The 23,635-nt window shown below is 53.4% G+C and overlaps 1 protein-coding gene across 2 annotated transcripts in view; it reads right to left on the reverse strand.

Moving 5' to 3' along the window:
• LOC309598472 (tyrosine-protein phosphatase non-receptor type 11-like) overlaps positions 1 to 23,378 on the reverse strand; it is a 59,879-nt gene extending 36,501 nt beyond the window's left edge. The window contains exon 1 of one of the 2 annotated variants that reach the window (XM_082329098.1): positions 23,277 to 23,378. In XM_082329098.1, coding sequence (XP_082185224.1) covers positions 23,277 to 23,290 — 14 coding nt within the window. In that variant the 5' untranslated portion in view covers positions 23,291 to 23,378. Of the gene's footprint in view, positions 1 to 4,729; positions 4,985 to 23,276 lie in introns of those variants that run through there. The other variant, XM_082329099.1, reaches the window with a different exon arrangement.
• Between the last annotated feature and the right edge of the window lie 257 nt (positions 23,379 to 23,635).

Consider the following 23,635-nt stretch of genomic DNA (forward strand, 5'->3'; position numbering starts at 1 on the left):
CTGCTGATATGGAAAACCTCTTTCACCATCACGTCTTGCACTCCCCAGACAAAGGCCCTGCAGTGACAAGGAAAGGAAACCATGGACAAAATTAAGATCCAGGACACAAAAATACATCATCTGCTGACAAAAAGGACAGCGTGCTCTGCAGGACCAGAGCAAACAGTGGGGCACCGGAGCATGAGTGTGTGACCTGGCCTTCAGCTGCAGAGCGAAGCTGAGCTGCGTTACACGCCCGCATGGGTGCACATAAAGGATGTGAAAGGGACTGGCACCTGCCTGCTGCGTTGCTGTCTCCTCCTCACCGCATGTCAGCGAGCAGCCGCTGTCATTTCAGCCCCACCGAGGCCACCTCCCGCAGCCCCCCGGGAGGCCGCAGCAGACGAGGGGCTCTGCACCCTCGCGCCCACCTACAAGATACGAGAGGGATTATGCCTGTGTCATTTTGAAGGTCTACCGTCACTCACGGTCCAGCGTTTTGCCAACACTTGGTCTAGCAGCTCTAGTCCTTAGAGCAACAGCTTGTAAAAACTCGAGCGCATATAGTGCTCAAGCTCTCCCCTCGCTAAAAAAGACTTCCTGCAACAACATCCTAATACCCAGCGTGCTGCGCTTTCATTCAGGCTGGCTGCAGAAGCAGCAGCTCTGGGTTTCTCTTTGGCCAACTCACGCAGCCAGGAGAGTCTATCCAAAGGGTGCAGAGTGAGCGTTAGGACACAGTGGTGGTACAGGGGACATTCACCACCCATCAGAGAAAAGTCTAACTGATGATTCCACTCCGTTGTGGAGACAGACAGTGGATCAATGCAAAACGGAGTGTGCCTGTTTGCCTTTATGCTTGAGTATTCCTGCACCCACATTGCCTTGTGGCTACCATATGCAGCATGCCTAACTATAGCCACGGAAGGACACTGTCAAACATCGGGCTCCAGCTGGTCCTCTCTAGCCACAGGAAGAGATGCTTCAAACCAAAAACTGAAGGCAGGAAGGAAGGAGGAGTTGTTAGAGAGCTTGGCCTCCCACCACAACTGCAAACTTACATTTTCACTTCCAAAATAAGATACTACACGCTCTTGCTTGGATGCAAGAGTTCCTTCTTTAGAGCATCACACGGTTATCTATCCCACAAGGGCCTATCCCCACCAATTCACACGTGTTATCAACAGGCCCGTGTCAGAGCACTCTGAGGACGGAGTCACATCAGCAAGAAGACTGTAGAAGCACTGGCATATGAGCCATAACAGCCAAAGAAAACCAGCCATTTACAGACCAACTCCTGTCAAATCTCGAAGATACTACTGTAGACTCAGCTAGTTCTAGGCAACAGCCAAGAGAAGAGCACACCTTGTGAAAAGGTTTCCCCTGCGCTCAGTTTCTCTGGGCATAGCGGAGCCCTCCTAGCATGGGCCACCAACACCCCAAGGTAGCTTTTTTTGCAGAAAGCGAAGTCTCAGCGTGCTCTGCAAGATGTGGGTTTTCAGGCCTCACTTTTGCATCTCCATAGTTTGTATTGGGAGGTGGCAGATGTGGCATCTTGTCAACTTTTCCTCTTGGCCGGAGTAGCACGGTCTCTCCAGTTGCACCTGAAGCCAGATATCGGAAAGCAGCACGGGGAGTATCCCACAGAGGTTTGACTCAAAAGAGAGAGTAGGAGAAAACAAGCCCTGTTCTGCCTCAGGGTGCTAGGTCAGAAGGGACTGCCCTACCACCACATTGCAGTATGGCATTAAACCATATCCCCTCTGCTTCCCCAAAAGGGCTATGCAAAATTCACAACCAAGCTAGCGCAAAGTATTTCAGCATCTTGGGATACAGCAGACTTGGCACGTTAACACTTACCTCTACACGTAAATCTGTCAATGAAGTTTCCCATTCTTGAGCGCTGAAATTAGACACAGTATTTCCACTCGTTGTACATTTGATTTAAACACATGGCCACCTCAAATGTTGGCTTGGCTGCTCAGGAAATAAACTACGCACACAAATACAGCCCCTCTGCACTGCAGGAATGCGTGTCGGTTATGGGATACCCACATGATTGGGGCAGAGGGGTGTTATGCAAACTTTAACTCAAATTCCATGACTAGTGTAGAAAAGGCTTGTGGCAGAGACCGCAGGGTAAGCCATCTGTCCACCCTTCCTCAGAGGACAGTCTTTGATAAAGGACAAATCCTAAACCTGCCACCTCTCCCTTTGAATCATTCATACCAGCGAAGGATTTGGTTCTCAGCCTATCGCTACAATTTATAGCTGGTAAAATCCAGGTGTGAAGTAGCTGGGGAGGGAAGACCACAGATTAGCACCTCTCTGTCATCTGCAGAGAAGAACTGATGGGACTTGAAGAAAAGACCGCAAGAGGCTGGAACAGGCATCAGCTGCTACCCTGGGAAATGGTGCATGTTCCCACGGGCAGCAGAGGATTTCAGACACCGGGTGCCTTTACAGACGTTCCCAGCCAGGAACTAAGGGCACCTGGGAGGTCAGCAGAAGGCTGCTCCAGGAGGACAGCAGGGTGCAGCAGGCGAGGAACTGTTAGGCTGGGTAACGCTACCCAAGTGATTTACCCACAGCTACCCCAACCTCCACGCTGCCTGCGCAGATCCGGGAGCAGTCGCAAGTCCAATGGGTGCTTTCAGGAGCAAAACCCCTTCCTGCCCAGTACCCAGCTGCTGGCAAGCCCTCTCCAGTGTGCACAGCCAGACCTGGGTTAGCACGGGGGCGGGCAAGAAGCCCGCTGCTAGTTTAGTGCCTGGGTTTAGGCCATGCTACACGGAGGCCGAGGACAAGCAGCACAGCACGAGACCAAAACTGCTGGGAAAAAGACACAAATTTTGCCTGACAATTCTCTGTTCCACAGAGTGGGAGAGGCAGACTTAGTTATATCAGGCCAACGTGCATTTCAACACCCAGTTATACTCACCTGCACCAGCAGGAAACTGGCAGCTGGGGCTCTTCCAAGTTGCCCAGAGGATTTACACCCATGTTCTCTTAATTAAAAAAGGTGTAGCTAAGTCCCTCAAGCTGTTTTGAATGCATCAACCCCAAACATGTGCGAGGTTGTTATTTTCAGCTGCAGTTTTCAAATTTTCTGAATTAATTCTCTGAATCAAACTTATATTTGAATCAGCCATTTCTACTCAAAGGGTATTCAGCTGTTAGGACCACCATAAACACTGACCTACACCTTAACCTCAGCCAGAGAAGGCCTTACCTACTAGTCCCAAAAGGTCTAACAGTAGGAGAAATCTCTTTTGAACTCCCTGCATTCATGGAAGTTTACTGGCCTGTGCATTACAGATGGTTTTGTTCTCATAAAGCAAGTTAAAATTAAATTGCAGGCCCACCTGCCAGACAGTTGGGGCATTAAAAATACATATCACCAGCCAGCACCGAAACTTGCCCAGCTGTTGTCTGACTGACAGGCTTCCTCCTGGAGCAGAAAAGTATTTGTTTAGCTGCTTCGCTATGATCCAATGAAGCAGAACACACCCCAAGAAGAGACCAGAAACTGAGAAACCAGTCACTTCTGCAACACATGAGAGAACGGCATTGAAATGAGCTTAGCGCAAAAGCCTTTGGGATGCTCCTGAGATACAAGGGAATGTAAACTACCAACAGGCTGTAGCAACTTTCATCTTCGAATCCCTGCGGAGTGCTGCAGACCAGCCCACGCCCTCTGCACGCCCATGGAAGGAAGGAAGGAAGGAAGGAAGGAAGGAAGGAAGGAAAACCCAAGGCATGCTCCACGTTACACTCCATGGCAAAGAGCCATAGCCACTTGCACAACGATCCCATCGCATTTAACAACCTCAAACACGGCTTCAGACACAGCCCAGTTCCTGCCCTGGATCCATTCCCTGTGTTTCCAGCAGACAGGATTGCTCTCTTCACACATGCACTTGCCGGCTGTGCCTCCCGGCCTGGCAAAGGGATCGTTTCACACCCCCTTCCCCACTCCAGCAGACCCTTTCTCATACAGCTGCTTTTATAGCTCACGCCCGCTATAACCTTCACGACTTTACAAACTGCCCTTCTGACTAAGTGTTGTCATTTCATGCGGTTTGTAAGTACCTGCAAAACTCAGCTCGAGGTGTGCAGCACCTTGAAATTGCAATGCTCCAACACAGGCAAGCTAGTTATCAGCACATGGAAGCCTGCTCAGCTAGAGACATGGCAAGGCAAATGAAGAGATAAGCGAGTAACTATTAACATAGCATTGCTAACAAGGTAATACAAGATAAAAATCTAATAACATCACAAAATAACATACTGCTCACAGCAGGGATAACCTCTCCCAGGCTGCAGTCAGCACCAAAAGCCTCTTCAGTAATCACATTAACAGTAATCATAGTAATCATATAAACGAAACTGCTAACACACTGTTTCCCAGTGCTGAAGCCAGCACAAGGAGAAAGTTACCATCACCCATGTGCTGCAGAGGCATCTGAAGCGTAGTTTCCACTGGAGAATCTTGCACTGCTGCAGAGAATTTGCTAGTCTGTGGCTAACAAGCCATTAATCACTATACCACCCTAATAGCGCCCACACCTTCGTAGGTGCTCTCTGACTGTTACTAGCTCACATCTTTCTGTAGCGCAAGTGGAACGTTTCTGTGCAATCTAAACTACACCGATGATCTCCATGCCTTCTCCCCTTTGCTTTGTTCCCACTCAGAAATATCAGCTTTGTTAAAAATAGAAGCTAGACATACACAGAACAGATATCCTACCTCACCATAACTGGTCAAGGCTCCTGACCCGGCAGAGTATGCAGAGAGATTCGTTAGTCCACAGAAACCACAGGACAGCTCAAAAGGCAGTAAGATTCGTAGGATACGGGAGGTGGGGAGGGCTTGCTCTAGGATGCAGAAGGCAGTTTGCTGCCCGATAGGAACGTTCCAGCCTCCAGCATCCTTCAGGAGGCTTGGCCAAGGTGGTGGAGCCTGGAAAGTTTCAAGTGAAGAAGTGACAGCTAGTTATTTACCAAAAACCAGCCCAGCTTATTCTGGAAGGGAGTGGGGGTGGAGAGAAGAAAAGGAAGTCATCTCGTTCTCTTATCGGTACAAAGCCGGCAGCTGTGAATTGAGTGTTTAGAAGGGGACTGGGGAGGGTAACCACCACGCGCACATGGTACATGACGACATCTGTCTGTCAGTTTATGGGCAGCCAAAGCTAAAGAAAGAGAAAGAAAAAAGAATGGCTAATGGGCAAAGTTACATCCCATGGAGCTGCTGTGTCTGAACAGCGCTTCCAATGAAATCTACCTCCTCCCTGCAAAGCAGCGAGAGGGATTCCTGCTCCAGGCCTCCTGTGCCGAGCGAAACAGCAGTCATCGCCTTCAGCGCGATGGGAGGGGAGAGCACCAGCTCACGGATCCAGGCTCTGCTCCCGCCGGGGACAGGGCTGCCACGCTCCTTCGGGAGGAGCCTTCAAGATACTCAGAAACATCTTTGCACCCCTGCTTGCTTTTTGGGTTTTCTAATTTTAATTTAAAAAGCAGGCCCTTCATTTGGCTCGGACTCGGTTCCTCTGCCCTCCAAAGCGGGGCTCATAACTCTTCACTTGTGCACCTTATCTCTCCGCCCTGTGAGCTCTCTGGGGAAACACGCTGCCCTGCTCTCCGCGTTAAACAGCACGTACTGCTGGCCCCCAAAGACAACCGCACCCCAGGCAGAAGCGTTCCTACACAGCCCTTCCGAGCTCGCTTTTTCTGGACAGCAGACAGGAGCGTGTAGACCACATAGCTGTAAGCACCCGCGTTAGAGTCTGGTCCCTTTGTTTGGGTATGGAGAGCAACAGCCACTTCCCAAGGGTGACGCAGGACAGAACCCAGCTCTCTCCCCTGATTAGACAGGGACACTCGTCTCAGCCGCTCAGCACAGGTGCCTAAAGTCAGATGGTCCAAGCATCTCAACATGTCCGGGTCTGGGGTTTAACATGGAGAGACAGCACGGTTTACAGGGAGAGATAACATCTTTTGTTAGATCAGATGATGTAATTGGAAAATGCAGACAAGCTTTCAGGCACACAGACCTTTCCTCAGGCCACCCCTGGGCAGAAAGAACTTGTGTTCTCAGTCCTGCAAGAAGCCAAAGGCTGCAGCAACAGAGGACAACTCCACTCTTCCAAACAGAGCCTAAAACCGCTGTCAAGGGAGCGGCAGCCGCCCGAGCATTCACACACCATGCAGGGAGCCGCGCACACGCCGCCCGAGACTTTAACTGCTGGGACCGCAGTCCCTTCGCAGCGGGCAGCTCCACTGAGCCGATGGGTGCCCCTTTTCGACTCCCTGCTCGCACACACTCACCCTCGGGCGCTTCTTCTCCCTCCTGGCTCGACCCTCGGTTTCCCCGAAGCAGAGTCTTCAACACGACGTACGCCAGGTGAATTTATTGAGCGGTGCAGCAGTGGAGAGCAGCTCGAGCTGGGTGCCTCCGGAGAGGGACCCCGAACAAAGGAACCCCTGGGCAATTATACCCTTACAGTCTAAGTTCCCCTCCCCTCATGTGACGGTTCAGTCCAATGGTAATATTAGGGTCTGGGGTCTTCTTGTTCCTTATGGGATCATTTCCCAGTCCCCAGGCAGGTCATTCTTTCTTATCTTGATTAGCTGCAGCTTCTGCTGATGGTTTTGGCTACCTTATCTTCCTGGTTTGCACTGGTTTCAGGGGCTTCCTTCACGTAGCTAAGTAAGAGTTCAGCACACGGTCAGCGTATCTAGGCGAAGGTTCACAGCTTGCAGTCTAAGGGTCCATCAGGCCTTGCTCCTACTGTTATGTATTGGAATCTATTTGAACTAGAAAGCGACTTCTACAACAACCGCCACCGATGTCCCTCTCTTGGCTCAGCAAGCTAGGGAGGAAGACTACAACACCTAGTCCTAGCAAACTTGGGATCATTCCAGCCCTGCAACCGCATGACTGGCCACATGGCTCACTCCTGCCTAGTTCTTTAACATCCTTGCATCACCAGCTTCACACAGCAGGAGAAACAAGAGCTCAGAAGGCTGTCCTCCTGTGGGCTGGCGAACAACTAAATATACATCAGTCAAGGTATTAAATAGCTGGGAATGTGGCTGCCTCTGCAATCCTGAGTATTTAGTCCATTATCCCACAGACACTTAGCGCAATTATGGTTGCTTTGCGGCTAGCCTTTAATGTGCCAACAGAGCAGCTGAGGCACAGAGGAGATTAGAGATCAGCAACAGTCTCAACCACAGAGCGAAGCCGAGCGTTCTGGAAGTCCTGTCTTGCCACAGGGAGCTCGGAAATGCTGGGCAGGACTGGGGACTGACCCCGCAGGGCCCGGCTGGTCCTGAAGAAGGGGAGCGGGAGGTGAACAGCACAGAGCTTGGTCCACTTTTAGGGTTTGTACCCACCCAAGTGGCTCGTAGAGCAACAGCTGGGCTTCTCATCCTACTAAAGGAGGAAAAGGAGCTCATGCTCAAGAAGGATGCTCACTTCCAAGTCAGGAGGAAAAGCTGACAACCCCAGAGGGAGAATCAGAGCAACTCAGGGGCATAATTCCTGCTAATGGAGAAGATCCAGGCAACCCTCCAGTAGTGCCAAGCCTTCCCATTTGCTCCCCGGGTGCCTGATGCAGCTGGTGGGAACAGCCCCAGGACAACGCTTCCTGCAGGGGCCCCAAAACACCGCAGCTGGGGCAGCAAGGTGCTAAGGACAAAATGTTTTGCCCTAGGACATGCAAGGAGTCATTGGCCGGGCACCGGGAGCACTCCATCATCCCTTCACTCAGCTCAGTTCAGTACTGCCTCTGCCCAAGCTGCTGTTCCTGCTGCACCTCTTTTGATGGTCAAAATGGAGGTGTCCAGACTAGAGGGAGACCTTCAGTGTTTTCTAGGTTAACTGCCATAAGACATCTGTTCAGCCAGAACCTGTCATCCTTCCTTTCTCATGCCAGCGTTTTAGCATCCATGACAATGCCACCACAATATCCTGAACATATACCATCCCGTACAGCAGTCACCAAATGGCACCTCAAATGGGCAACGTTCCTGCCATAGTTTTCAGTGGATTTGGTGAGATTCCAGCATTCAGAAACAACTAACTTTCACTCCATCTTGGAGCGAACACAGGCATCGCACACTGCTGAGATGTCAGAGAGTAAGAAATATCAAAAGCCTTCTCCAGCAGGTATCCCCATATCGCAGCTTTACACAGCTGGAGCCTGTAAGGTTTTCCTTACTTCTGTAGCACTTTCGTGCTACAGAAATGCTACTGTGCACAGCGAAAGTGCTACAGAAGAGCGCTGGAGATGCTCACTCAGCCATGAGACATACACGCATCAGAACTACCCGCAACAGCCAGGCTGACAACGTCCCAGCTTCCTCCCTTGCCTGCACACAAACCCAAACAGTTTTCAACAGGAGGGACAGCCCACAGGGCTGATTTTGCACAAGGGCAATTCCTTGCTTTTCCCTGGGCAGACACTCTGTCTGCGCTGAGCATGTCCTTGTGTGGTTCTGCTTCATCAAAGCAGGATCAGCCGAATGGCAGGAGCCAGAGCCGCCTCCCCGCGCGCACTGCTGCCTGCTCTTGAAATCCACACTCCATCTCCTCGCACACCGCTGCTCCCGGAGGAGAGTGCTCAGAGAGGGGACCAGCTGCTCCCGTGCAAGCTGCCTGCCCTTGGTTCATATGCTAGGGAAGGCTTTTAAGCTCCCATGAACCCTAGGGGGCCTTCAAGTACTGGAGAGGCTTAGCATGGCCGTTCTGCACAAGGCTGTGCTGGCTCTGAGCTCCTGGCCCTGCTTTTTCATCCTTTCACCATTTCTCCAGGTCATTCCCTAAGCCCAGCAATGTTGCTTTTAGTAATATGCAAGTCCTGGAAAAGCAATCCTAAACCATGGGTTTTGGCCAACCCCGCACAGTACTTATACATCCAGGAGGGCTCAGCGGCCTCTTTCAGGGATATTTCTGCATCTCTTCTCATAGAAACCAGTGAAGGACTCTACACAGCAATGAAGCCTCAAAAAACTTCTTTTCTGTCTCTGGGAAGGACATTGCTTGCAACTGGCACTTGCGCTCTCTTCTTATCCCTAGAATACAAACAGAAGACATTTTCTACTGAGATTACCCTAACAGCCAACAGGCAAACTCTTCCAAGGCCACTCAAAAAATATCCAAGGAATAAAAACACATCCTCTCTCTCTCTCTCTGTCATCATTCCAAAGCTGAAAGCAACACTGAAAAACAAGCCATGCTCTGCCAAGGAAGAGCTGAACTGGCGTCTAACAATCAAGGGCATCAGCGATTTCACAACTAGAACAGGACTTTCCTTTGTTTACTGCCAGCACTTCCGTGCAAACCTGTGTTTTAAAATATACACCGGTTTCCTACTTAACACTCGTACACTTTTCCTCTGCTCATGTAGGCAGACAGCACTACCCGCCAATGGTCAGACATCAGAGATCCCAGAGATAACAGCTGCAATGATACAGCAAAAAGGGGAAAAAAAAAAAGTAGGTTACACTGTGCTGGCTCTCCGTGGAGCTGCGTCTTCCCCTTCCACAATACATACGTCCTAATGTATTTAGATATACCGCCCACAGGGCTCTTCTGTCAGTATGGCCTTGGAGCTCAGCACTAGAAGCAAACTAACATGGGACTAAAACCTTTCTCTCATGAAATTCAATGTCCAAACCACTTCAGCCCCGTATACAGAGACCAGACTTTGATTCCCTTCGGCTGTGAGCGGTGTACGTGATAGCAAAGCCTATGTGTTGAAGACACGCATCTTCCGTGCCTCCCGGGAGCTACTGCTGCGAACTGCTATGCAGCCCCTGCTCCCTGCAGCTTCCACGCTGCAATCCGTCACCGACTGAGCCGACCTGCCACCAGCACGTGGGAAGTGACCGCGCAAGATACCCATCGCAGGGCTTGCGGGGCTGGGAGGAGAACGCCGAGCAAGAAGAAACCTCTGTTTTCTTCACCCAGACTCGCTGATTTCAAAAGTCTCCTGTCTGCTCGGTACCAGCGAAAAATCTCCAATTAGGCCTTCAAGAGGCTGTGCTTAAATATAACCCCCAGGACATTTATCGTTTGAAACCAGACTGTTAGAGCTAGGGCCAGCTGCTTGCATGAGATCCTGCGCCATTTTCCTCAAGCTCTTTCCTCTATGCTTTGTTAATGTGCTGCAGTGAGGATTCTTCACAGAGTTCAAACCACGTCTCAGCTTTCTCATGTAGTCGCTAACCGACAGCATCATGCTTTCCAATGCTTTTTAGCCATCCTTTCATGCAGAAACCTATTCAGTATTCCCTTCTCCCCAGCACGCTTGCCAGAACCCTCTGCCATGAGCCAAGTAAACCTGCAGCAACTGAGGCAAGAGCCTTCTTCTGGGATAAATGTTTGTGTAAGCCGAAGGGGAGAGAAGAAACGACTGCCTTTACATGAGACAGAGTCACTGCCCAAACACCAGCGCGTGAAGTGCGAGCAACAGGAGGTGGGAAGGCTGCCCTGGCTGCTGCCACAGCGCCTGCTGCGGGAGCTGAGCGGTTGTAGGACGGCTCATCACACAAGAGGGGCCACGTGCGAACAGCGGGCACGGCTATTTGTCCCGAGATCACCAGCTGGCTGCTCTAAGGCACTCATCTGAAAACCAGCCATGGGAAATTCCAGCCCATTTTCGCTCACGCTAGTCCGAAGACCCTTAATTCTGTGGTTTATGCCCAGCTCACCTTCGGCTGGGGCTGCACGGCTAGAAGGCGCGTCCCCTGGGTGGTGGATAGGGGATCCCTCTCTGGAGGGTGCACCGGATAAAATTGAAGAAGGTGCCGCGAACCAACGCAGCCTAAGGGAAGGCCACCCTGACAGAAAAACCACTGGCCCTCCAAGTCATGGGCGTTGGGCAGGAGGCCAACTACCTCCTCCCGGAAAAAGAAAAAAAAAAAAAGTTGCAGAAACAACGAGCATCAGAAATGGCGGAGATGGAGAAAATCGGTAACGAAGTGAGGAGGAGGAGATGGAGTTGGATCGGTCGTGTCCTGAGGGGGAAACCGACGGAAGACTGCGCTGTGGCCCTTGACTCCAGAGCACGCAGCCGCGGACCGATCGAAGTGGAAGAACGATGTTCGCGCCTTGTGTGCCTCCTGGCACTGAGAGAATTCAGATTCAGATTATGCCCAGCTCTGCTAAACACCAAACTAGAGGTTTAAGGTTTGGAGAAGCCTGTTCGAATCCCAGAGATGTATTGCATCCCTCTTCTTCCAGAGGTCAGGAGAGACACCAAAACCTGCCGATTTCAACCCAGTCAAACACTTCAAAACTATGCCTTCCTCACCAAATTGCCCTTCTCGAAGCACGCCAGTTCCTCTTAGCTTGGACCATCGAGATGACAACAACGAACGTTTCCACTGCTTTAAAGCTACAGCAGCCGCCAATACTGACAGCCCCGCTCCCCAGCCCTGCCCGGAGCAGGACTGAAGCTCTGGTCTGAGACCCAGATGACCGCAGGTGGTGGGGTTGGTTCGACTCAGAGAGCAAACGGGCATTGCTACGGCAGCACACCCTTCCCTTGCACAGGTTGGAATAAGCCCTGACTGAAGACGTGCCGGGGAGCGGGAACCGCAATCTGTACAGCAGGTTACGACCAAAGGGCAAGGAACAGGCTTGCAATGCACGTGCAGCTGCGTTTACCTGCCATCTTGCCAAGACAGCCCCCAGGACAACCCTGAGCCCTGCTTTCTAGGGAAAGGCTTGAGAGAAGGACATCAATGGAAAGCCTGGCAAGGCACAGGTCCAGCCGCTGCCCACAGGGCAGTGGTGACACCTCCGTGCCCCATGGCAGCCCCTGGCCAAAGCGTCAGCCATGGTTGTTTTAAGTTTCTTTGCTCCATCTGGTGGTTAGAAAGTTTTTAAAGCTGTGTAGACCAAACACGCGCTGCTCCCTTGCATGCCCTGCTCATCTTCTGGGCTATCTGTCCGGAGGGGTTGAAGAGAAGCCTGGGGTGGGCCACTTTGGTAAGTGCAGGGAAGCGCCCTGAAAGAGCCGAAGGCTGCTGAATGCTGGTGTGAGGGGATCGCCCCCACGTTGGACAACCAGGGTCGTTCTGAGTATGAGAACCTGAAGAGTCAGTCGGGCTCCCAGGTGCAAACCACAAGGACGGCCGCTTTCTACAGCAGTGGTCCTCAGGCAGGCACTGCAGAGAAATGTTTTGAGAGCAAGTAAAGCAGCAGCAGTAGGGCCAGAGGCGCTGCACAGTCCAGCGCCTGACAGCATCAGACAGAGGGAATCATTTGGCTCCCACCTTTCATGTTGGATGATGGGAGTAGGATAATGCTGAAGCATTCAGACCTGGGCTACGGGAAAACAAATGTGCTCCACTCAGCCAGGAGTAAACCGACTTGTTGTTAGGATGATGCCAAGGGCAGAAAAACCCTGACCCATTCTCCCAGGAGCAGAGGAAAACCAAAAGCAGCCCTCAAGGCAACACAGACAGCCAAGGAGCCCAGGAACTTCCATGGTTAACCAGGCCCTTCCTCATTCAGCAGGTTCCTCTCCAAGTACTGCAATGAAATAAAATAAATAAGGCAATAAGGAAGAAAGGTAAGAGCAGAGGCTAGGATGAGAGGGACCGGACGGGTGGCCTTATGCTACAGCATCTTGGCGTGCCCAGGCTCCTGCCCACTTGGCACCAGGGCCAGCAGGAGGAGAGGAGATTCCTTCTGTGCCGCCCCTACCCCGACACGCCACCTTCGCCTGCCACGATCCGCCTGAGCCCGCCGCATCACGTGCGTTCTTGCTGAGCCCAGAAATCCTCAGCTTTCAGGATTATATAACCCGACGAGCTAATTAAAAATGAGGAGGTTTATTTCGGACCCGGGCAGGGTGACAAGACAAAAATATAGCCCGTAGCAGGCCCACGTCCCCTTTGAAGAGTCGCCAAGGCTATTTTTTACCTAGATACATCATGAAGAATTGGAGAGAAAAAAAAATACCACGGCTATATTTAGAATTTAATCAGTGGCAGGGCTTGTTACACTTCTTAGAGAGGAGACTGATGGAAATATTTCAGGAGGGTGGGAACAAACAAACAAACAAACTACCCCAAAAAACAAACCAAGGACAAATATAGCCCTGGCAACTACCCTACATGGTAGGGATGCTGCTCAAGGGTGTGAAGGGGGATGTTTTGCTGTTTTGAAATTAAATCTTTGTCACTTTCCCACCCTCTTGAAATCCCCGAGGCCAAACAACATGTCCGAGGGACGGGCTCTCCTCTGCCTATGTCAAGTATTCACAGTTACCCCAGCTCCTGAGACCGTTCAAGCTGCCCATTTCCCTCCGTCACACGCGCCCAGCGTGACGGGCTGCGGAGGGGAATGGCAAGCCGCCGCAAGCCGCGGCTGGAGGAGCTAACAAAGTCCCAGCCTGCGAGTAACCTCACGGTTCCCCTGGAGGCAGCACCCAGCAGAGAGCCCCAGCCCGAGGGCTGGCGATACCGCTAAGCGCTTACTCCGTCCCTGCGAGCAGGTCTCCCCTCAGTTTCGCCGACTGGAATCACTCAATTTTTAAAAATACTTCAAAAGCTCATTGGAGCAGGGGGAAGTTGCATGTTCCAATCTCTTGCCTGTGTCCTATGTGTATTTTTAAGGCAGGTCTTTTACCGTTGTTTTGTCAACCAAACCACTGCCTTTTTACACCCTCTCGGCACCCACAGCTCCCATCTCCTCAAACCCATCTCAGTGCCGAGCCAGAGAGCCCGAGCAGCTCAAGCCCCAATTAGCTCATGCTCTGACAGAGGCGAGCTGCACCCCAGGAGGAGAGGAAGAAGGAATGGGATGGGAAGGGGGACCGAAGACCCTGGCTGGCACGGCTGTGCCACCCTGGAGGGAGCGCGGGGCAATGGGAGGGAAAGGGAAGCATCTCCTTGGTGGTGCTGCGCAGGCTGCCCTCGATCAGCTCCTCTCTCCCTTGGCTGGGTTAAAATAGCTGGGGCCGGGGAGAGACAGTTCCCTTGAAAGCTAACTGGTACACTCGGTCTGACCAAAAAGGGAACTTTCAAAACATATTGTTTTGGAGTGGGAGGGAAGGGGGAAGCCGCATTCACTTGGGCACCGCAGATGTGAACTGCATTTTGCAGCCACCTTCTCAGTTTTGACACGGCAGGGACAGAGGTGGGGAGCAGCCCGGTGCAGAGGCAAGCTGCAGCCTGGTGGGACGGGGCAGCGTGGCCAGGTACAAAGAAGGGCCCTCTGGCCCAGCTGACCCCCCCCAGCCGATGGAGGACAGCCTCTCTCCTCCTGCCGACCCCGGACAGCTCATTCTCCACTCCCACACAGCTCTCCTCCACCCCAATACAGTGACACGTTTCTTCTTTAGCATCTGCTCTCCACAGCCACTCACAAGGAGAAGCTTCTTCCTATCTTGCTGTTCTGGTGTGGGCTATTGCAAGCCTGAAATTTATTTAAGTGAAAAAAACCTCTTTTGTAGTACCCACAGGAGATTAGCAGACAGCTAAACAGGGCACTGTCCAGATAAATCTAATGACTGTACGTTGGGAATGGGAGGAATTTCCAGACCCTGCTATTCTAAGGTCACAGGCAGGTTCTTGCTCAGCTGGATAGGAAAAAGGAAAGGATGGAGTTGCACAAAAGGCCCTTATGCATCAACAGCACAGAGATCTTCTCCCTCAGACAATACAAAAGGTGACACCAAGGCATGAAGTTTGCCTGGGCTGTAGGAGGGAACTGAGAACTCAGCACGGCAGTGGCCGCTGCTGCCAAAGATGCTGGAAACCCACAGAGCAACCCCGTCTCCGTGCATGAGAGGGACCACGCGGAGGAGCACGCTGAGACTGCCTGCATTTGGCACGTGCCTCTCCCTGCTGTTGGTGCCTTTTCTCCCAGGTCAGCAAGCAGTCCCACATCTGTGCTTGTGTTTTCCTTGGGGAGATCAAGAGACGCCAGCCACAGCAAGTACAGGCTGGGAACCACCCCCACCAGCTTTGTGCACAGGCAACCTTGAGTAGATACTCGCTACGAGACAGGCTCTTCACCTGATAAGTAATCGGGACAGCTGCAGCAAACACCAGCCCGACTAGAAAACTCTGCTCTCTCCTCCCCCAGTGCCTCTTTCAACACCAAGAAGCTGCAACAAGCAAGATAAACTTAATCACTCCTTGCTGTGAGAGGCTTCCCCAGCCCTAAGCCCTTGCAAAGGGGGCTGTAGGGAAGGCTGCTGTGATTCGCCCTGGGCACACACACTCCGGGTGCCAGTAGCCATGGCATGGGTGCCAGCAGCCACGGCTGGGCCAGGTGATCTCCTCCTCGAGGCACTTATTAGGGTGCCTGCTCACTGCCCCTGGCAATGGGGGCAGAACAGAGCTCATCTGTCTCCCAGATGGGGTCCACGGAGGCCCCGCCGCCCGTTCTGCAGGGCAGGTCGAGGGGACAGACAGAGCAGAGCAGAAGGGCTGGGGCTGCAGTATGGAGACACTGAGACCATCCCATCGTTAACCACAAGGGCATTTCAAAAGAAGATGCAGCAGAGGATGAGGCTCATCTGTTTCTCTTGTCCATGTGGAAATGTCCGGGACTTGATGCAGAAAACCTCCTCCAACACAGAGCCAAGGGGAGCTGCAAGGTAGAGCCCCGCGGTCCTCCCGAAGCCCGAAAGCCTGATCCTCACAGTCAGGCACTCCCAGGCTACCTGCCAGATGCTTTTACTGCAGCTGGATCACAGCAACATCCTTTCCACATGGGACCTGCCTGGGACACCTGCGTCAGCCACAGCATCTGCTACAGGAGAGCAGCAGCTCAGAAAGCCCAGGAGGAGATGCTGAAGTGTACATCTCTTCCAAGTATGTCCCTCAGCCACCGCAAGCAGGCAGAGGTCTTTGGAGAGCACCATTGATACAAGCAGCAGCATTGAGCTATTTGCAGAAAAAAATGCATATACAGGAAGCACACAGTTCCTGATTTCCAGCTTGGTTTAATGTGAAGAATTTCCTTCTTCCCTTCAGACTCACGCAGGAAGCCTGCAAACAGCCCAGCTCCATAAACTGATTAGGGCCCATCCTACACACATTTCCTGGAACATGCAATTGGGCTGCAGGAGCCACTTTCCATCCCTCCCCACCACTCATCTCATAAGGTAGCAAGTGCAGCCCTGCCCAAGCCACTGCATTTGGTCAAGGCAGTGAAAAAGCAACAGAATAAACCCACTCCTACTGCAGAAAAAGTATTAATCAATGCTTAAAGAGCTGCAGCCTGAGGAGTACTTCTCCCCCGCAACACCCCCCAGAGGGCATGGGCCTGTTCTTAGTTTGGAAATAGGTATTAGCTCTGTTCATCCCTCAGGGCAGGGATGGAAACCCAAATGTCAGCATTTGGGAAATAAGTTTTTAGTGAGCCATTTGGGATTCAAAGGGCATCCACACTGCAAGGGTGGGAGGCTGAATACCACAAAGACACTATGGAGACAGGTACTACATCAGTGACCCAGCTGGGAACAGAAAAGCTCTCGGCTCCGGGTTCCCCACTCGTGGGATCCTCCTCAAGAGGGACCAGGCTGCTGGTTTGCTCATGGAGTGACTGGCACCAGGGATGAAAGAGCCCTTTGGCTAGGCCAGTCCTTTTCAAATTGAGGACTATGTGAAAGCCCCCATCACAGAACACAAACTTGCCCTCCAACTCCTTTAAATGGAGCCAGGGAGAGATCCAGCATGTAGTGGTCAACATGAAAAGACAGCCTCTGGGAAAAGCTCCGTGAGAGCAGGGTTTGCCTTCCTGAGCAGAGGGACAGGTCAATGCCCACCACTTTCCACACCAAGAAGCATCTCCAGCTGGGCTTTGGGGCCAACACACGAGCCACGTTTTCTGTGGCGGTGCTAGAGGCACTGAGCTCCGTTCCCCTTTCCGAGGAGCAGCGGCTCCCAGCCGCAGAGCCACAGGCATGCTTCTGCTGGGCCCCCACCGCACCCCTTGGCCAGCTGAGCCGTCCCTGGGGGAGAAGGCTCTCACTGGGGTCAGCTCAGGTGCTGCGGGCACTGGGAGCAGCCTTCCCCACGCCTGCTGGCTTGCTGACAGTGGTCACGCAGCTCCGTGCCAAGTGAAACCCGCACCCGGACACCTGGGAGAATCCAGCTGGCTACTGCTGCTCTGCTGGCAGAGCTCCGCCGCTTTGCTGGAGCACAAAGCTCCAATTCATTCATTCAGGTGCCTCTGAGGCTCCTGAGAAGAACCATCTCCTAGAAACCCGATTAATTTAAACCCTGCTGGAAGCAGGAGCGAGCAGCTCCGGTACCACCCAGCCACAAAGGAAACTCACCCTCGATATAGCTTTGGCAGTAGGAGCTGGAAGACTGGCTTCCTCTTCAGTGCTCTTTGCCTTCCCCTGCCACTGCAGACGGCGAGGAATTCTCCTTGGCAGCCCGCAAAAGAGATACAGCTGCATCCGAGAAATGTGTTCCAGGGCCCAGAGCACTTAATTTGTCTTGGGACCATAACGAGACCAGCTCACTCTGCCTTGGGGGAAACCATAGGATACTGGAAAATCACCTAGGGCCCGATCCAAAAACCTCTCCTAGGCAAGGCTAGTTTTCTCTCTTTGAGCGAGGCCATTAACCATTCTTATTCCCTCACTGGAAAATGGGAGAGAACAGCATATTTATGCATTTCATGACCTGCAGTAAGGAACTCGCCCTATCTGGAAAGATACAGTAGGCTGAGGGCTTGGAACTGAAGTGTAATTTAAATTGCTGCCAATGTTCTCATCCTCGTTTACCGTAATAAAGCCTGGTGACAAAGCACATCATCTCCTTTCGCTGCATTTCCCCCCTCTCGCCTCCCCACCTGTCCAGGCAGAGCGTGTATGGACAGTCTCGGCACACCTTTGCACAAAAGTCTTCGAGCTTTGGTTCTCCTGTACTGCTGCTAGCAGAGCCTGTGTCCAAAGACATCTCCATACAGCCTGGCCAGAGAGAGAAAACCAGGGAAAATCTGAGCTGAGATTCAGGTGCAGGAACAGCAAAGGAGGGAGGAAAAGGCACCAGCTGCCTTGCTGGGAAGGTCTTGTGAAGCCTGCTTATGTGAGCAAGCCACTGCAAAGGAAGCCAGGCTGTGAATTCAAGCTGCTGCTGTGACCGGCCTCCAGCTGCCCAGGCTGACCGACCCTGTTTGAGCCCAAGTCAGCTCCAGAGCCAAGTGAAGTACAGCCTGAAGAGATGGAAGCGAACAGCTCTGCAGAGAATTGTCAGAGGACGTTTCTGAGCTTACCCCTCGGGGCCCGCGCTTCGGAGACACAGCAGCCGTGGGCTCGAGCACGCTCCTGCCAGCCAGATCTGCAATCATCCAGGTTCCAGCCACTGTTGCCCTAAGCTCTGCCCATGATGTGTTGTTGATGAATATCCAAGATGCCAAAACACTGACCTGGTTTTGCTTCCCGGACCAGAAATTACCACATCCCCACCACCACCCAAGTTGCCAAAGTAAACAGCTATTGCAAATACTTAAGGTTAATATTTACATTTGGATTCAGCACAGGAAGCATGTGTTTTCTCACTGGTAAAGGGAGTGGGAAAGCTGGGACCGCAGGCTGCTCGGCTGCTCAGGGGACTGGCATTGTATCTCCTGTCACTGCAGCAGATGCTCCAGGTTGGACAGCAAGCAAGGTTTCAGGATCCAGCTGGATGCATTTGATGCCTCAGATGCACAGCAACGTAGCATGCACAAGCATGGTAAACCATCTTGGAGAAAGCATTTGCAGGACTTTAGCTAATCCTGACTTATCAGCCACGCTGGAGCAGCCACTGCTTCCCACCCTGGTGGCTGCAGCAGCCCTGCTTATGCTAGTAATTACAAGCGATCCAAGCCTTCAAAGGGAACCACCCACAATGTGCCATAAAATCATTGTGGATAAAGTAATTCAGCTGAGCAGTAAACTGGAGTTAAAAAAGGTTCATCTGAATGCAGGCAAAAAGTTGTCAAAGAAATGTACTCAGCTCTGGATACGGGATACCACTCAGCAGCTCTTCGTGACATCTGCTACAGAAATGGAAGCATTTCACCAGATACCAATCCCCCCAGCACCATTAGCCTGCTCATTCATTGCCCTGAAAACTGGAAGCTTGGTCCTTTTGGTCTCAGTGTTCCCTTCCAGGGGCAGTTTGATGCTTACGGTGGTGTAAGCTGCCTGCTCTGCTACCCGTTTAACTCCCCGGGGCCGGAGGCGTGCCATCCAGCTGGGCTCCGCCGAGCTGCAAGGCAGCATCTCTCCAGCCCACTTTGAGCTCAGGGAGATCAGTAGCCCAAGGGGGTTTGGCACAATCACTGCTGCTGGCTAACGCACACAGGCCCGTTGTGGCCCTGGAGCCAACGGCACTGCTTCACCGCGACCATGGCCTTGGAGCCGAGAAGGAAGGACCATGGCCTTGGAGCCGAGAAGGAAGGCTTCTCTCATACACGCACAGGCTGGAAAGAAGAGTAACTGTCTACTCCGCACCGGGACCGGCTTCATCGGCGGTAGCAATACTCAAAGCACCAGAACCACAGTACAACAAGGGAAAGGGCCTCCATCATCTGTCACACACAGGCACCAATTCTGTGACAGTACCACCCAGCGCTGAATCCTGCACAACTGGGGCAACCCCTTCTGTGGGGACAATCAGGCTCCAGAAGCCGGCATTTACTCATTTCCTCCAGACTTTCCCTTCCTCCCAGCCACAGCATCCCAGGAAACCTGGCTGTAAAGAAAAAGCCTGCCCTGCAGACAAGGGCAATGCCCAAGCCAGCTGCCACCTACTGAGTGCTCCAGACACTGTGCAACTCCTTTCTAGGAAAAGAAACAGGGCGTTTGGGATCTGCAAGCCACTCGGCAGCAATGGGGATGTGAGGTTTATCCACCAAGATCTCTATGTCACAGCAAAAGGCCTCTGATTGCACCCGAGCGGACGTAAGCACCAAAGCAGAGGAGGCAGCAGTTTTAAGATTCCCAGGCTCTTGCCGTTCCAGAAGAACCGTGATTTCTGTCCTTGCTGGGGGGTGGTAGGTGCCTGACCTCCAAACCTTTCCTGCAGTTGAGAGGTCACATGCCAGTAACGCTGGGAGAGGGAAAGAAACGGTCGTTCTTTCAACAAGCTGTTTTTAAGAAGTAACGCAATAAGGCCCTGGCAGCAGCTTGGAGCTCAGTATTTGCAACAGCTTTGTGGTTTAGGCTGATGGCAACAAATTTGTTTTATTTCTACAACAGGGCTTGATTCTCGCTCATGTTGTGCACATGCACACATTGACACATGGCCACTGCTTTCCAGGCTGGGCCCCTGTGCCCACTAGCGTGACCTTTCAGAAGGCCATAAGCATGGTGACCAGCATCCACCAGTCCTTGATACCTCTCTCCACAACACGGCATGGCCACTAGGAGAGCTTACCAAACAAGTCAAACACCCAGAAAGAGGTTTATTTCCCCTTCCACGTGCCTTTCTTGAAAAGAATTAGCACACACGAGTATCCCAGGTGTCCTAGGGTAAAGCTGTTCCTCTCAGCTAGGGAGTCACCCCATCTCCTCCCAGTCCCTCCACAGCCACCCTCCCATGCAGGGAGGATGAGAGGCATTAAGCAGTGCCCAACACTCAGCATCAGTGTTACTGGTCCCAGTGCTCATACAAGCCTGTGCTTCCCATGAGCCTCTCTCAGAGAGCATCAGTTGTTAAGAGGCCCGTGCTTATCCAAACAGCTCTCACACTGGGAGAGTCACACAGCCCGGGAAGAGGAGTGAGGGTGAAAAATAACCCTTGGGTGACCAGATATGTCACTCTGTCACTCCAGGCTTGTGGCCCACCACGTCTGCTCCTGAAGCCATTCCCCCAGTGCAGACATCCTTACTACCTTGCCCCTATGCCAGGGCAGAAAGGAATGCAGCATCCTTCAGTCCCAGCAGATCCTCTTGAAAGCTCAATTGCATCCACCAGAGCATCCTACCTTGCAGCCATGGGACAGTGCTGTGGCAGGGGGACAGTCACGGCAGGGTCAGGCACACTCCAAACCTGAGTGACAGTCCACAATCACACCTGTATCCACCCCAGCTCCCAGGATTTTCAACTGGTGACAGCCTCACTGCAGCCGACTGATGCAAAGGGAATACGCAGCCGCAGAGGTGGTCCCTGAGGAGAGGAGCCAGCACCTTGGCTGGGATAGAGCTACTGAGAAATCACTTCCACACAGATCCCCCTGCTTCGCAGTACCCTCTGTCAGCACAACAGGCCAACTGTACCCTGGCTTTCAACAGCTCCACGCTGCCAGACTTCGTAAGTCAGCCCGTAAGCCCGTTAACGCCAAAGTGCCCTTAATTCCAAGGGTTCCCATGCGAGCCTGAACGACCCGCAAGAAAGGATGCAGGTACGATGCTGACAGTGCACAAAGGATCCACTACTTAGTACTTCAGCTGGGCCTTGCAGTGACCGTCCCTCCCGAGGGGCTGCTTGAGCCTCTCAACACCCCACCAGCACAGGTCATGATCTCAGCAGATCGACCTGGGCAGAACCGGGCCACGCTTCGAGCCAGAGGGAGCGCGGCATCAGCCAGGGTTCAGGCAGAAGAGAAAAACGCCATACAAATCTGGTAGGCACCCTACCTCTTGCTAGGCAAGAGAAGAAGGGCTGGGGCCAAGCCAGTCTTGCCACAGCGTGGGGAAAAAGGACCTGAGCAGCGTTACAGAACCAGGAGCAGCAAATCCAGCACTCCGGTGCACAGGTGGAAGGGATGGGGCAACAAATGCTGGGAGCAACCCACCCCCAGTACCAAAGCCGAGCCACACAACTCTGACCCCGTCTCAGCACAGCGCGACTAGCTAGCTGGGTTTCTCAGGACTCCTGCAAGGGCTGAGCTGGCAGCAGCGTTACAAGCATTTTGCTGTCTCTAGCAGTCTGCTACCCTAGGTAACTGCCCGACAGGGTGGAGCTACCAAGGTATAGGCAGTGTAGACAAACATTGACTTGCCTGGGGGCACAGTGAGCACTACTAGAGCCGAGAATGAGATCCAGGGCCCCCAGTCCCAGCCCGCTGCTTTCTATTCCATCACCCATCAGCAGGCATGTTTCGTAACTTAACGTGACGCCGCCCAGACGAACACTGCCTCTTCCCGAACTTCTGCACGCTTTGAATCAGGCGCTTGCAAAGCACGGCTCAGCCCTTGTACAGGAGAGACAGCCAGTGCTGGGTGGCAAAGAGAGACCCAAAAACCCACAGACCAACCAAGCCCCTGAATCCTGGCGTTGCAGGAATTTGCGTGAGGAGGATCTGGAGTAATAACTCCAGATAACATAATAACATGTTCAAGAGATGGTTGCGGAAACCCCACTCGTGACCTGCCCGTGTTCGGTCCTGTACCAACACCAAACAAGCACTCCCTGTCCTGTAACCGATCCCATTTCTCAGCTTGAAGTGACCGTCAGCTGTACGGCGGCTCCCCAGCCACCACCCTCCTCAGGGTTTTTCAAAACACACTTCTAATAGCAACAAACGCTTTTTCAGGTCACCTCAAGGCTGTCTCTGTGAAAGGACAGAGAAGAACGAAGAACCCCCAGAGCAGCTACTGAGGAACCCCTCTGCGCTGCGGCTGGCGGGAGCTGTGCGTGCGACCTGGTGCTTGGAGCTGGCTGCCAAGCAGGCGCGGAAAGAGTCCATCCGCTGGACGGCTCCGTACCCCCTTTGAAGCCACAGCAGAGAAGGAAGAACCGAGAAGGGACGATGTCCCCAAGTCACACAGGCTCCTGCCACCACTAAGAAAAAGAGACTGAAGCTCTGAAACAGCTTCTTTGGAAGAAGCTGGGGGAGGCACCAACACCACACCAGATGCACAAAAGTCTCCTTTTTTTCAGCTCACAGCCCACAAGGATATTTCAAGCAAGTTTTAAAGCTTGGTCCCGTTTCGGCATCCCCTCTTCAGCATCTCCAGCATGGGCTACAGAGCCTGCTAAGACGAGATGCTTTACGGTAGCAGCCTTCTCCCGCAGGCACGGAGCTCTCCTCCGCAAAGGGGGCACGGGGCGAGCCGAACCAGCCTGGGGGCCAGTGGCCCAAGGCAGGGCAGGGCCGGCAGCAGGTGCCTGGGCAGGGGCGCGGGCTGCAAGCCCAGCACAGCCACCGAGCCCCGCCGCGCCGCACGCCGACCCACGGGCACCGGCGGGGCCGCTCCGCCCGCCGCGGGGAACGGGGGCAGCTCCGAGCCGGAGCCGGAGGAGGCGGCGTCCGGTAGCCGCGGGTGCTCCGGCGGTGGCCGGAGCCGCGGGTCCGGGTCGCGTCGGCGCTCAGCGCTTACCTGCGGGAGGTCATGGCTCCGCGGAGCTCCGCGCAGCGGCCCCGGCCCCGCACCGACTGCCCGCACCGCCGCGCCCCGGCGGGGCGCCTGGGCCACGGGCCGGCGGGGAAACCCCTCCCTGTGACGCGGGGGAATCCCCGCCCTCCGCCCCGCCCGCCCCGGCCCGGCAGCGCCCCGCCGCCCTCCGCCCCGCTGCCGCCCGGCTCCCGCTCCCACCCGCGGGCCGCAGAGCCCCCCCCGTCTGCCAGCCCGAAGGCCACCGGCGTGGCACGCGCTGCGCTGGCCCCCGGGCGAGCAACACGAAGCCTCTCCCCTCCTCCCTGGAGCCGTTCCGTCTCTGGTGCCCGCGCTCCCTCAGC

The sequence above is a fragment of the Platalea leucorodia genome (assembly GCF_965183815.1).
Source record: "Platalea leucorodia genome assembly, chromosome: 17".
NCBI lineage: Eukaryota > Metazoa > Chordata > Aves > Pelecaniformes > Threskiornithidae > Platalea > Platalea leucorodia.